At 38.6% G+C, this 12,334-nt stretch overlaps 1 protein-coding gene across 3 annotated transcripts; it reads left to right on the forward strand.

The window, feature by feature from the left end:
- Positions 1-4,177: 4,177 nt before the first annotated feature.
- LOC122658500 (UPF0496 protein 1-like) lies at positions 4,178-12,080 on the forward strand. 3 transcript variants are annotated; one of them, XM_043853491.1, is made up of 3 exons: positions 4,178-4,572; positions 4,870-6,024; positions 11,391-12,080. In XM_043853491.1, the coding sequence occupies exon 2, from the start codon at positions 4,888-4,890 to the stop codon at positions 6,010-6,012; it is 1,125 nt and encodes a 374-aa protein (XP_043709426.1). In that variant the 5' UTR covers positions 4,178-4,572; positions 4,870-4,887; the 3' UTR covers positions 6,013-6,024; positions 11,391-12,080. The 3 variants fall into 3 exon arrangements, with proteins under 3 accessions (XP_043709426.1, XP_043709427.1, XP_043709425.1); XM_043853492.1 differs by having other exon boundaries at positions 11,394-12,080; XM_043853490.1 differs by lacking the exon at positions 11,391-12,080 and having other exon boundaries at positions 4,179-4,572; positions 4,870-6,153.
- The last annotated feature ends 254 nt before the right edge of the window (positions 12,081-12,334 follow it).

A 12,334-nucleotide genomic window follows, 5' to 3' on the forward strand; every position in this document is an offset into this window, starting at 1 on the left:
GTTTTGCCAAAAACTTGAAGAGAACCATCATCCGTATTGTGTTCAAGTAAGAGACCAAAGAGATAAACATTTCCAGTCAAGTGTGTTCTTCAAGGTCTTCACAGGACAAAAAAGATGATATTGCAGCACAAGGGAAGAGCAAAATTAAGTATACATAGTTAATCATGAACAGCATGGGACAAAACTTGGGACCTAATGGAGGTAAGTCCTTGATTATTTTTCCATGGTTGCATAACAATTCTCCCCCGGTGGTATTATAAAATAATGATAAATATAGAAGCAAGGATCGAGTTTCCCTCCATCCTCGGTGAATGGGATCTCATTAACCGCGGGGTGGGGAGAGGACAGGAAAGGGTATCAGGAGGGTATTTTGGAACATACTAAAACCCTAGTATGGTGGGTGAACTATGGGTGGAGGGAAACTTAGTCCTATAAGCAATATCATAGAGATTAAAAAATGGGAAGGAGTTTTCTGTCCGGCACTGTGGCCTATGCCAACACTCTCATGTGTCTATCTCTCTCCTCCTTAAAGCAAGGGGGCAGAGATGTCTTTTCATATAGGGAGGAGAGAGATAGACTCATGAGAGTGCTGGTGTAGGCCACACTCCCGGACAGAGTTCTTTTTCCCTTAAAAAATTGTCTGGGTTTGATAAGAATGGTACCACAAGTAGATGGGTCACCCAGCCAACATTTTTTGGACGGACCACACACCTAACCTTTTTTTAATTTGAAGAAGTTTGTTCAATATTCAAGCAATAAGAAGAAAATGTCCATAGTCCACGCTAAGGTAGTCCATGGTATAGGTCTTGGTGTAGGTTGCTGCCGATATTGATACTAATGCCACCGATGTGTATCAATGTCTTACCAGTACTAGTCATTGTCAATATAATATCGATACTTAAATGCATGATACATGCAGAATTGGACATATAGTGAAAGTACCTTGATTGACATGACACTCAATTATTCTTTATTTAGTTTTATGAATTTTTTTATTTATCGACTACCACTAAGGTATCAAATTATTTTTAATCTCACTTCTTCTTTTTTTTTTTTTTTTCTTTTTTTTTTGGTATGAGATACAATTTTTTTAATGTGGGTAATAGTATTATTTTACAATTTTACATGCATATTTGAAAATTGTGCATGATAAAATAATGACATAATGATACGTCATTTACAAATTATTTTTGAAAACCTTTTAATACTGTTATCTTAAACAAATTTTAGGAATAAGACAAGAAAATTAAAAGAAGATGCCAAGTTCTAAATAGAACTATAGTCATTCAAACTAATTTTAACTTCTATTTTAATCCTTGGAAAAAGATATAAATTCTATCCGCAAAAGAGGGGGGTCGGGGAAAGAATCAGATATTAATTGGGTTTAATAGAAAATGGCATATGTTTATAATAATGCTTTAAGCAGGGTTTAAAGAAAAAGAAATGAGTTATACTCATGAATAGGGACCATGCAAGGGAAAATGCCAAAGATTGTTGACTCTATAAGCTGAGACAACCATTAAATTTGATATTTTGGTTAATCTATGGACTCCCTAGCTATCCAACTATCAAAATAACTAGATGTTGAAGATGCTTAGTTAGCTCAATTGGTGAAGTTTTTGGCGTTTGATGGGACCTGTGATTGAATCTTGGCTTCACCATTACCCATCTCCCTCAATTGAAATCGATTTACCAACGGTACTTGCATCTCTCAATCCTTATTCGTAAGGTAAGATGAGGATTTTATACCATTTAACCTAAGCGGGCGCAAACGGTAAAGGTTATACCGTTTAACTAATAGAGTATGATTATAGGTAGGAAAAAAGAGGAGTCCAGATCAATATAAGGAAAGATAAATAGATTCCTGAAGAAAAAAACCCAGGCACCAAAGAGGGTAAGAGGTTTTTTATTTGTATTCTATCCTAAGCGGGGTTTGAAAACCCCGAATGAGGATCTGGATCCATTTTTTGGCCAATTCCAATTCAGATTTGAATTTAAAACCCTAATCTAAGCATTGTTTCAAAAGTTGGAATTGTTTGATTCTAACCAATTTCGATTCTAGATGTACTGGAGCTGTCGATTCTAGAACTTTTGGGATCGGATCGTCTAGTTTTCTGATTTGAGAGGTTGATTCCAACGTTTTTGAGATCGATTCCAGTATGATTCAATTCAATTTAATATATTTCAGCTTGATTCCATCCGGTCCAGCCATATCATAATCAATGAGGACCAATTCGACCTGATTTCGAGTTTAAAAATCCTTAATCCTAAGAGGCCCCTTTACTCTCTACCATAGTACCATACTACCATGGAAGGAGGTAGTATCAAATCGACGGTATTGACTGGATCATATCTGCCGATCTTGGATCAGGTATCGATATTTGAAAAGGATGAAATTGTAAAATGCCCAATTTTTTATGAAAAAAGGGATAAAACCGACCTATCCGAGCTGGTGTGGATCGGTATTGGCGGAACGGATACCCGATAGCCCACGATCGTATCTGTTCCCTCCCTCCCCATTTGCTTCCCCAACGAGGCAACGAGTGAAGCTTATTTTCGATTGAAGGAAACGTGAAGGTGAAAAGCGTCAATTTATCGTTGTGTCAGAAATAAAGAAAGATACGAAATCAAACGTCACGAAGCACGTGATTTTGAGAGGAAGATCTATTGACGTAGGGTAGAATCTTTTGAAACTAAACACGGAGCCGTTTACCAATAATATTTTGTCACGTGTATCCCATGTAAGGATGGGTCATGAAATCAAGACGTTACTTGTCATCTTCTGGTAATTGACTGGGAACATAGGTGGAAGGCGGAATGGACACGGTCTCAGGGGGCTCAATATTCAACTCGTTCGAGAAAGAGACCTGACTTCCTGGTAACAAAACCCTCCCCAGTATCACTTTAAATAACAGGATTGCCACTATAGAATACAGATTGCTCTTGATTTTGTGGATTGGGCTCCTCTCCTTGGAGGTAGGGATGTAAACGGGATCGGATTCGGATACGGATCGGATGTGATCAAATTTAGATATTTCTTGATCGAAAACGGATACCTCTAAACGAATTCAGATGGATTTGGATATGGATCGAATTCAGATTTTTGATCATCCGTTTACATCTCTACCCTGTGTAAGACCTTCCTCAGTTAAGCGGATACAATTCACTCTCAATCCATATCTCTTAGATCATGATTCTTTTTTCCTCATATTCTAGAGCCCGTTGAATCTTCAAAAACCCTCAAGATTATTATTTACTTGATTTTTTATTATTAAATATATGAATTTTTTTTGAATGAATTTTTATTGAAATATTCAGATATTTTTCCAGATATCTCTTAACGAATATGGATGACCTAAACAGATTCGGATGTGGATCGGATTTGGATTTTCTGATATCCATTTACATCCTTGCATTGCCCAATGAGTGCCCAATGTTATTTTGGGTCAGATTTGATATTTTGATACTTAATGGAATTTAGCTCGTCTCCAGGGAGCCCAGCACACCCAGGGTGCTACCAGCCGTTGGGTTGTGCTGCACACATCCCTAGGCATGCATCGAGATGTGTGCGATATAACTCAATCGCTGGATGCCCCCTGACAGCACCCTGTGCGCTGGGATCCCTAGAAACGATCTTAATCCTTCTTAATGGGGTTAGATTAAAATAACGGGATACTCAAGGAGTGGCGTTGATAATTTCCCATTCAAAAAACATCACCGTTTTTGCCTGATACCAACAATACATATCTATTTTTTTTTGTGTTTTGGAACAACAATACATATCGATATCGGCCAATATAGTATACATGAAATTTGAGGGGGTAAATATGCAAACCATTTTTACCAAAAATAAATAAAAATATGCAAACCATTTTTTTGTAGCCTTTTTCGTAATTTTTTTTTTTTTTGATAAGTTCGTAATTTCAAACTTTAGTAAGGGTAATTTAGTTATTCAATTAGGTAGCAAAGCCGCTAAGAATATTCTGCGAACCTTCCCAGTAGCTTCCCAGTGTTTAAAATGTCAAAGGCTTGGCTCAAGCCTTTCGTCGGTCCTCTTTTTGTGTTTTTTTCCTCTCTTTCTCCTCTCACTCTCTGAACTGTTCTCTTCTTGCCTCTCAGGCAATTTCGTTCATTTATCCCGCTTTGAAGCTGTTGCTTTGCTTTACCTGTTAAAACTTTAAAGCAGAGAGAGAGAAAGAGTTTAAGGAAGAAGACATTACTTTCTGCAGTTTCCATCCCCGGCCGGCCGCCACTACCTATTTCTTCTTCATTTATGTATCATGCGTGCAAGCCATTCTCAATCCACGTCCTATCTTTATCTATTTGTTAAGGGTTTTTTAAAGGTTTAACCCTTTGTAAGCTTCTTCATTCCTCATTCCACGAAACATCTTTGCTTCTCTGTGTCACTTTTATAAAACATCGCTTGGTTCTTAACCCTGTAGCTTCAATCGGCCTTGAAAGATCAAGTTTCTGGTGTTCCTTCTGGTCGATTAGGTGGGAGAAATTCTGGGCTCTGTGTGGTCTCTGATTCTGGTTTTATTCCAAGTTTGAAACAATTGTTGGCTTGAAGAGGTAAAGAGTGTGGTTTTCTTTCTTTCTTAGTATTTATTTATCTTTTTTTGTTGGAAAGTCGAGATTTTCCCTGACCAAGTAAGCCCAGCTTTAGGGGGTTTCAGCTGGAGTGTTGCATTTTTCAAATATGATTTTCAGATGATGCAGAGATAGGACTTTTCCACTAAAAATTATTACTTCAGCTGAGATCCGTTGTTTTAGAGGCAATTTTCTTGTTTATGGACTTGAATTCAAGGGTTTTGTACCATAGGTTCCGGAATCCAGATTGAATCTGAGTTTGTTTTGGGTTCTTGTCAGGTTCTGAGTATTGCATCGATGGGAGGACAGTTCAGCAAGAGGACAGGAGAGGCTCCTCCAGTCATTCATCTCGATACCAATTTGCAGTACATTGCCGAGCTGAGCTCATATGAAGTAGAATGCAGGCTCGATCCGGATTTGCAGTCCTTCGATTCCATCTTGCAGACCCGGACGAATCGTGTCATAAACACAGTTGCATCAGGAGTGGAGGTTCGAGCACTCTCCCTTGACTCACTGAAAGAAGTCACAGGAAGCCTCCTTGACATGGACCAGGAAGTCGTCAAAGTCATCTTAGATTGCAAGGAAGATATATGGAAAAACCCAGAACTCTCCGGGCTTGTTGAGGATTACTTTGAGAACAGTTTACAAACCTTAGATTTCTGCACGGCTTTGGATAAGTGCCTAAAGAAAGCCCGTGACAGCCAATTGATCCTTCATGTTGCATTGCAACAATTCGAAAAGGAGGATGGGTTAGAAGAAAAGAAGTATTTGGCGACGCTGGAGGAACTGAAAAATTTCAAGGCTGCTGGGAGCCCATTCATGAATGATTTCATCCAGGACTTCCAAACAGTTTACAAGCATCAGGTGTTGATGTTAAAGAAGTTGCAGATCCGAAAGAACAAACTTGATCGGAAGCTGACATCTGCCAAGGCATGGAGGAAGGTTTCAAACATTATCTTTGGTGCAACTTTTGCTGCCATCCTTATCTGTTCGGTGGTGGCTGCTGCAATGGCAGCACCTCCAGTTGCTGCTGCCATGGCAGCAGCGACTACAATCCCTATAGGAGCAATGGGTAGGTGGTTTGATTCACTGTGGCAGGGCTATGAGAATGCACTGAGAGGACAGAAGGAAGTAATTGGCTCAATGCAGATTGGCACTTATGTTGCAATCAAGGACTTGGATAGTATCCGGGTTCTGGTTGAGCGCTTAGAAATAGAGATCCTGACTCTAATGGAGAATGCTGATTTCGCCCTTAGACAAGGGGAGGCAGTGAAGATTGGAGTGGAGGAGATCAAGAAGAAATTGGAGGGTTTTATGAAAAGCATTGAAGATTTGAGTGAACAAGCTGACAGGTGCAGCCGGGATGTACGTAGGGCAAGGACAGTTGTTCTGCAGAAGATAATTAAACATCCTAACAACTGAAGAAACGTGTTGGTATGCACTGCTGACTGTTGTTTTTTCAGTAACTCTGTAATTTTCATGCTCTATGAATGTTTAGCAACAATTGTTAACTCCATGTCTTGGAGTCATTGGTATGGGCTCCTTATTTAGTGAAGAATATTAGAGGAAAGATTTGATACTTTCAGTTGTTAGCTTTGATTTTTGGCCTGCTTTTTGTTTTTTTTTTTTTTTTTTTTTTTTGGGGTGGGGTGGGGTGGTTGGGCAGGGGGCTAGGCAAAGAAAGTTATGGTTTTCAACTATTGTTGGCCTTATTCATATTCATAGAAAATGTAATTTTAAATACCATATGAATGCAGTCCACTAATTATAAATTTGTTGATGCGATATTTCAGATGTGATGCCCTTTTCTATATCGAAAATATGGAGCAAAATTCTCCATCTCTCTCTCTCTCTCTCTACTAGACATTAAATCTCTATTTTCAAGTAGTCAACCTCTCTGATTGCTATATTGATGATACCTTGATTACAGCAAATAGCCATTCCTCACACTAGTGTTACCGTCATGGTAGTGCAACTTTTAATGCCTACAGATGATCTTAAATCAACATAACCGAACAATCTATTCATCAAGAATCATAGCGCTAAGGATTCTAAGCAGCGTCCAATTGCATGATGGTGTGTGTCTCTGCTGTAAATAGCTAGCATCTTTCTGGTTCTTACTTTGTCATGAGAACAAGTAAAATAATCATAATCCAACTTAATCGATCAATCAATCACAAGCTCACAATACATAGTGTAAGATAAAGGATCTGAGATAAGAGTTTCGGACTATGGTGAAAATCTTGCACAATATGATCATAAAGCCTGAATGAACTAGCTCTGTGATATCAATTCCGACTACCTGGTGTGTGGATTCTGGATTGGCTCTCCATCAGTTGAATGATTGTTCTAAGTTCATGATGGATATCAACTTTTTCAGCTCGTGAATGTCTGGGCCGGGCCACAAGCCCACAGGCTTAGTCCAATGTCAGTTTTGTTTTGGCCCTATTTCCGTAGTCCATGGCCTGGCTTCCAAAGTTGAATCTGTAAACAAGACCCATCCAACTAGGGTTTTACTTTTCTAAAAAGGGTCATTCTTTTTCTCTACAAAGAGTCGTGTTCTTCCCTTGTTAGATTTTCACTGCATAGTTTATTGTTTTAGAGTCTAGAGATCCTCTTACAGTGGTCAGAAGCCACTGTTCCTTGATGCAGGGTTGGGATTGGGTAGTGAGGCTCTACCTTCCCCCATCGCTCTCTCTCATACACACATAACATTCTTTCCTTTTTTGTTCTTAGATCACTATTAATGAGGCTCCAAGTATGATACACAATGCATATCATGACTCTTTTTAAGTGCATACCAGGTATTGCACTACCTGGTCAGTGTCCACAAAGCCATTTTCTGAATCCTTGTGATGGGACATCTTCCTTGCATCTTATCCTGGAATATGTTTTGATTTATTAAGGCTCTTCAGTTGAGAACATGTTGGATAATATAGTTTAGTTTCCGGCTTCCACAATCTCATAGTGGAAGGAGATTCAGCCAGTCATAGCTTGGATGAGCTCAGACTGACAGATTTTTTGGAGGTTTTCACATGTCATTAAGTGCATCAGTTCTACTGCTTCTAAAATGAACTGCTTGTTCAATTGGAAGGCCAGGTCCGCTAATGACATAGTAGACCAGCTGGCAAAACAGGGATTATTAGGCTGACTCGGAGTTTTGGGAGTTCTTTTCCACTGGCAGATTAAGATCATCTGTTATGATGCTACTTTTCTGGAGATCATATGTTCAGCTCAATCTGTTATCTTGGGTTTCCTATCTATCTATCCAAGAAGTTTAACTCAAGTTATACAGGTTTTATTCAGATCTCAGTGGCAGAGGACCCAGATTGGAATGTCTGAATGTTGCAAGGTGTCCAAAGAACTGGCATTAGTGTTTTGAATGGAAGAGCAAACTCCTGTGGAAGGGCCTCCCAGAAGGATGCCCCTTTCCAATATGTCTCCACGTCCTATTTTTCCACCATCCTCACGGGCAATGGGAAAAAAATTGTATGATATTGTTGAAGTTGTGACAAAGTAGGATAAAAGAAACCAGCAAGAAGAAGAGAGAAGAGGTAGAGAGGGGGGACTACCATTTAGAAGGAGAAAAGATACTCCCCCACTGGTAGCAATAAGATTTATAACGACTTAACAATAGTCTAGATTACAAGTATGTCCTTGGTTTATGTACACCCTCGCATAAACCTAAAACAGTAACATATAAAGACTAAAATACCCCTGAAAATACCCAACGGTAGACATAGTAGACTTAATTCCTTAAACACTCCAAGCTGGAGCATAGGAAATATATATGCTCCAGCTTAGAACAACTAGAACAGGAATCACCATCAGATCCAGACTTGAACAGATATTACCGTTGTAAAAGTTGTTGACTGCAAGCAACCAAATCACAAGAAAAATCTCTTCCAGTCACAGCACCGACAAAAGAACTGCAAAAAGGAGAAATGTCCAATCACAGCACCACATAAACATATCAGCCATCAACAACAACTGAGAAAAAAAAATCTTCGTGAAGAAGAAATCAAGATAACAATATAAGCGGCAGAAAATATCTGCTGCAGACCAGAAATCACCAACAGTAGCAGATAAACAAATCATTGCTGCAGGCTAAAAAACATCAACACCGATAGCAGAAACCCAGAAAATAGTAGCAGTGGAAGATGAACTAATCGCTACTGCGTGGCAGAAATCTGAAATCTTCAACTAGAACTTTAAACAAACAGTATAGAGAAATCTTCAACAAGAAGAACTCCAGGCAGATAAGAAATCCACAATAACACCTTTTCAATAAGAAGACAAACATACAATCTTCAATAAGAAGATGGGCAGATAACATATAATCTTCAATAAGAAGATAGGCAGATAGCAAATAATCTTAAATAAGTGGTGGAAGCCCAATAAGAGTACAGGAAGATATGTGAGATGGAAACTCAGAGTTGCAGAGAAGAAAGGATAGCTCCACAACCACAGTTGTGTACACACACCACAGCATTCTCAAATCTATTTCTTTTCATTCTAAAAAATGGATTTTGTTGGTTACAAGCATATAAAGAGAAGAAACAAACAAAGACTACTAACTGGAATGTAAAACCCAAACTAACTCAAACTCTATTTCCTATTTCCTACGTAACCTATTCAAAGAAAAACACGATTATATGAAAGAAATAAAAGAAAGACTACCAATTAAACCACTACCAGCCTTTATTAGACCAAAAACCTACGTTGGCTCGCTCTTGTTTAGGTTTTGGTTTCTAAAGCTGGTTGTATTGGTCCAACCACTCTAAAGCCACTGCATCAACTCTCCTCCTATGAAAAGAACTTGACTCCGTCGAGTTTGGATAAGGACCAAGGAGGCCATCAAGTCAACACGCTGGAGGAGGAATGATTTCTCTACCTTCTCGAGCTTAATGTTGGGGAGATCTTTAGTGGGAAGAAACTTCATTTCTTTGTTGCTGTGCTTGAAAATGTAGGTATTCGTATACCCACATTTCTTTGTTGCCGTCTTGAAAGCGAGCAGCAAGCTGTTGGTTGAACCAATAGGGGCTCTGGCAGAAGGTACCACCAGACACCCAATCCTGGGCTCTCTGTTCCCTATCATCCCCAAGCACAGTGACTACGGGTGGGTTTGAATTAGGTTGGCTGTGGCAGGTTAAAGTATGTTCACCGATCCCCCTCTAGATGCAGTCGTCGTTGCATCTTTGACCGGTTTGTACTTACTTGTGGAGTGAATGGAAGACCCGGCAGAAGTCTGTGTTGTGTTCAACTCGGCGGCAAAAGTATGCTACGTGTTTCAAAGAAGATAGATGACGGGAGTCCAAGAGTTCAGGCAAAGGTGACTTTTCAAGAATTGATACCAACCTAGATAAAGAGAGATTTCTTGGTCAAATCATCAAGAACAGCAAACACAGGTCCTTTGTAGAGAGGTTTCTTGATCGGATCATCAAGAACAATAACTGCAGATCCGTTAATCAATAGATTACCTTCAGTCTTCATGTTCAAATCTCATGATCAATCAAGAACAGCAACAAGCGGAATTATTGCTGCAAATATGAATAGACTCTTGTAGAGACTCTCAAAATAGATTTAACCAGACAAAATCTTAGTTAGACCTACTCTGCTACGATGTGAAGTAGGACAAAAGAAAACAGCAAGAAGAAGAAGAAGAAGAGAGGAGAGGAAGTTGATAGAAGAAGAAGAAGAGGTAGAGAGGGAGACTACCGGTTAGAAGGAGAAAAGATACTCCCCCACCCGTAGCAGTATAATTTATGACAACTTTACAATAGTCAAGATTACAAATATACCTTTGGTTTATGTACACCCTCACATAAACCTAAAACAGTAACATATAAAGACTAAAATACACTTGAAAACACCCCTACAGTAGACATAATAGACTTACTTCATCTACAGAAGTTTTATACCTCCATGTCGTATAACTCCTTTTACAATGCACAAAATAAATAAATTAATAAATGGGCAAACATGGACGGCTGATAAATACATGGTTGCACGCCAATACACGGGAGGGAATTTGATTGGACTAGGTCCTGAAATTTGACATGTGGCTGATCTAATACTAAACCTATCCATTCCAATGGTCAGCATCATCCAGGTACGTGGCTATAAATTGATGACACACCTTGTAAGCTTATTAGGATAGCCTGTCCTCATGAAACTTTTGCCTTTTAATAATAGATAAATAGCTTATACTAAATAAGAAAGGCATTAGTCTTGTGGAAAAAGAAAGCAATCTTGTGAAGAATACAATTGTCATACACTAAGACAAGATGTTTAAAAAGGATTCTCTTAAGTTCATTGTAGACTCTGCATTGATAATTGAAGAAAGGTTCGGGTTAAAGTTATGTTCTTCTCGAGCAAAGGCTGAAGAAGAACAGAAGCTTTGGATATATGGAGCAAGGAGTTTGCAAATAATAAAGATTTGGTGAAGAGGGAAGTTTCCCCTATCAAATGAGTAAATGTCTCTTGTAAGATAAGTTCTAAGGAAGACAGGATAGCTTTCTGAGATGCAAATCAGCTTGAAATAAAGGAAGCCTGCTATAATGTTGACATCTGATGTGGCAGAGTGAGGCATTGGAGCTGACCCCTTAAGCTAGCAAGTCTAGTTGTAGAGATGGTAAGAGTGACTGCTGCGAGTCTGAGCTGGCATGCTTCATTCTTTGGTTCATTGAAATTTGAGCAAATAATTCATCACTACATCTGAGTAGACTTATGTCCATTTTAACTATTGCATGTTCCTTCATGTATATCGCTATGTCAATCATAATTTTTATTGTTCCAAGCAGTACTGTCTCAGAATTTCCAGAGGCAGCTATAGTCCAGTGAGAGTCATGCGAACTGGTAAATGGGGTGAATCTGTTCTTTAAAATCAAGATTACCTGTTGATCTTTCTTATCTTCAGATCTACCTCCAATTCAAGGGAATCCATCAATGCCAGCTCGTCCAAGGTTATGGAGACAGAATAATAAAAGTCTTGTTAGTGTGTTCTTTCCTAATGCAATAATTGGACTTCACCACAAACTTGTATCTTCTTGCTAAATTTACTTGATGTTGAATTCATCCCAGTTAGTCTCAATTGTTTCTGCTATATGGAAAATCAAGTTCATGATAATGGGGCTTTTCAGTTGTATTACAATAAGAGAAATTTGACTGCTATCCATAATTGATTTATGGAACTCATTAGAAATACCATTTCTAAGAGAGTATTTTTTTCAATTTGTCATTTATCTACTTTTAATTGTTATAACGTAGAATGAGTATATTGAGCTGCATAAGGAGACCAGAATAATCGTAATAGAGAATGGAATTCACCACAGTCAGCACTCACTTGGGAAATAAGCAGCTACTAGCTCTCCAAGGATTGTGGGTGTAAACAGATGAAAACAATGGCTAAATTAAATGCATTTCTGCTGAAAACCAACTTTGTAGATTCCCTTTTTAAAAGTTAGTAACGCAGGGGTGTACTTGTAATACCCTTGCTTATTAGGATCGTATGTGTGTGTTATATAAGTAATAATCGCATACTTGTAATTCTTTACACTTTTAATTAACCTCCTACTACCAATTGGGAGGTTAATCCGTTCTCTCCAATCGGCAGTACAAGTTTTGCTGGTGCAGAAAAGGAGAATCTTACTTACTCCCGCAAGAAGAAGAAGAAGAGCCAGCTCGTGGCTTAGTGTTAGTTATCTTTTATCGTTTTTATTTTAAGTTGTTTATTTAGTTTTGA

Source organism: Telopea speciosissima, chromosome 4, assembly GCF_018873765.1.
Source record: "Telopea speciosissima isolate NSW1024214 ecotype Mountain lineage chromosome 4, Tspe_v1, whole genome shotgun sequence".
Taxonomy (NCBI): Eukaryota; Viridiplantae; Streptophyta; class Magnoliopsida; order Proteales; family Proteaceae; genus Telopea; species Telopea speciosissima.

Excerpts from the sequence above, each read along its gene's own strand:
- LOC122658500 (XM_043853491.1), top strand. The coding sequence starts at position 4,888 with ATGGGAGGACAGTTCAGCAAGAGGACAGGAGAGGCTCCTCCAGTCATT.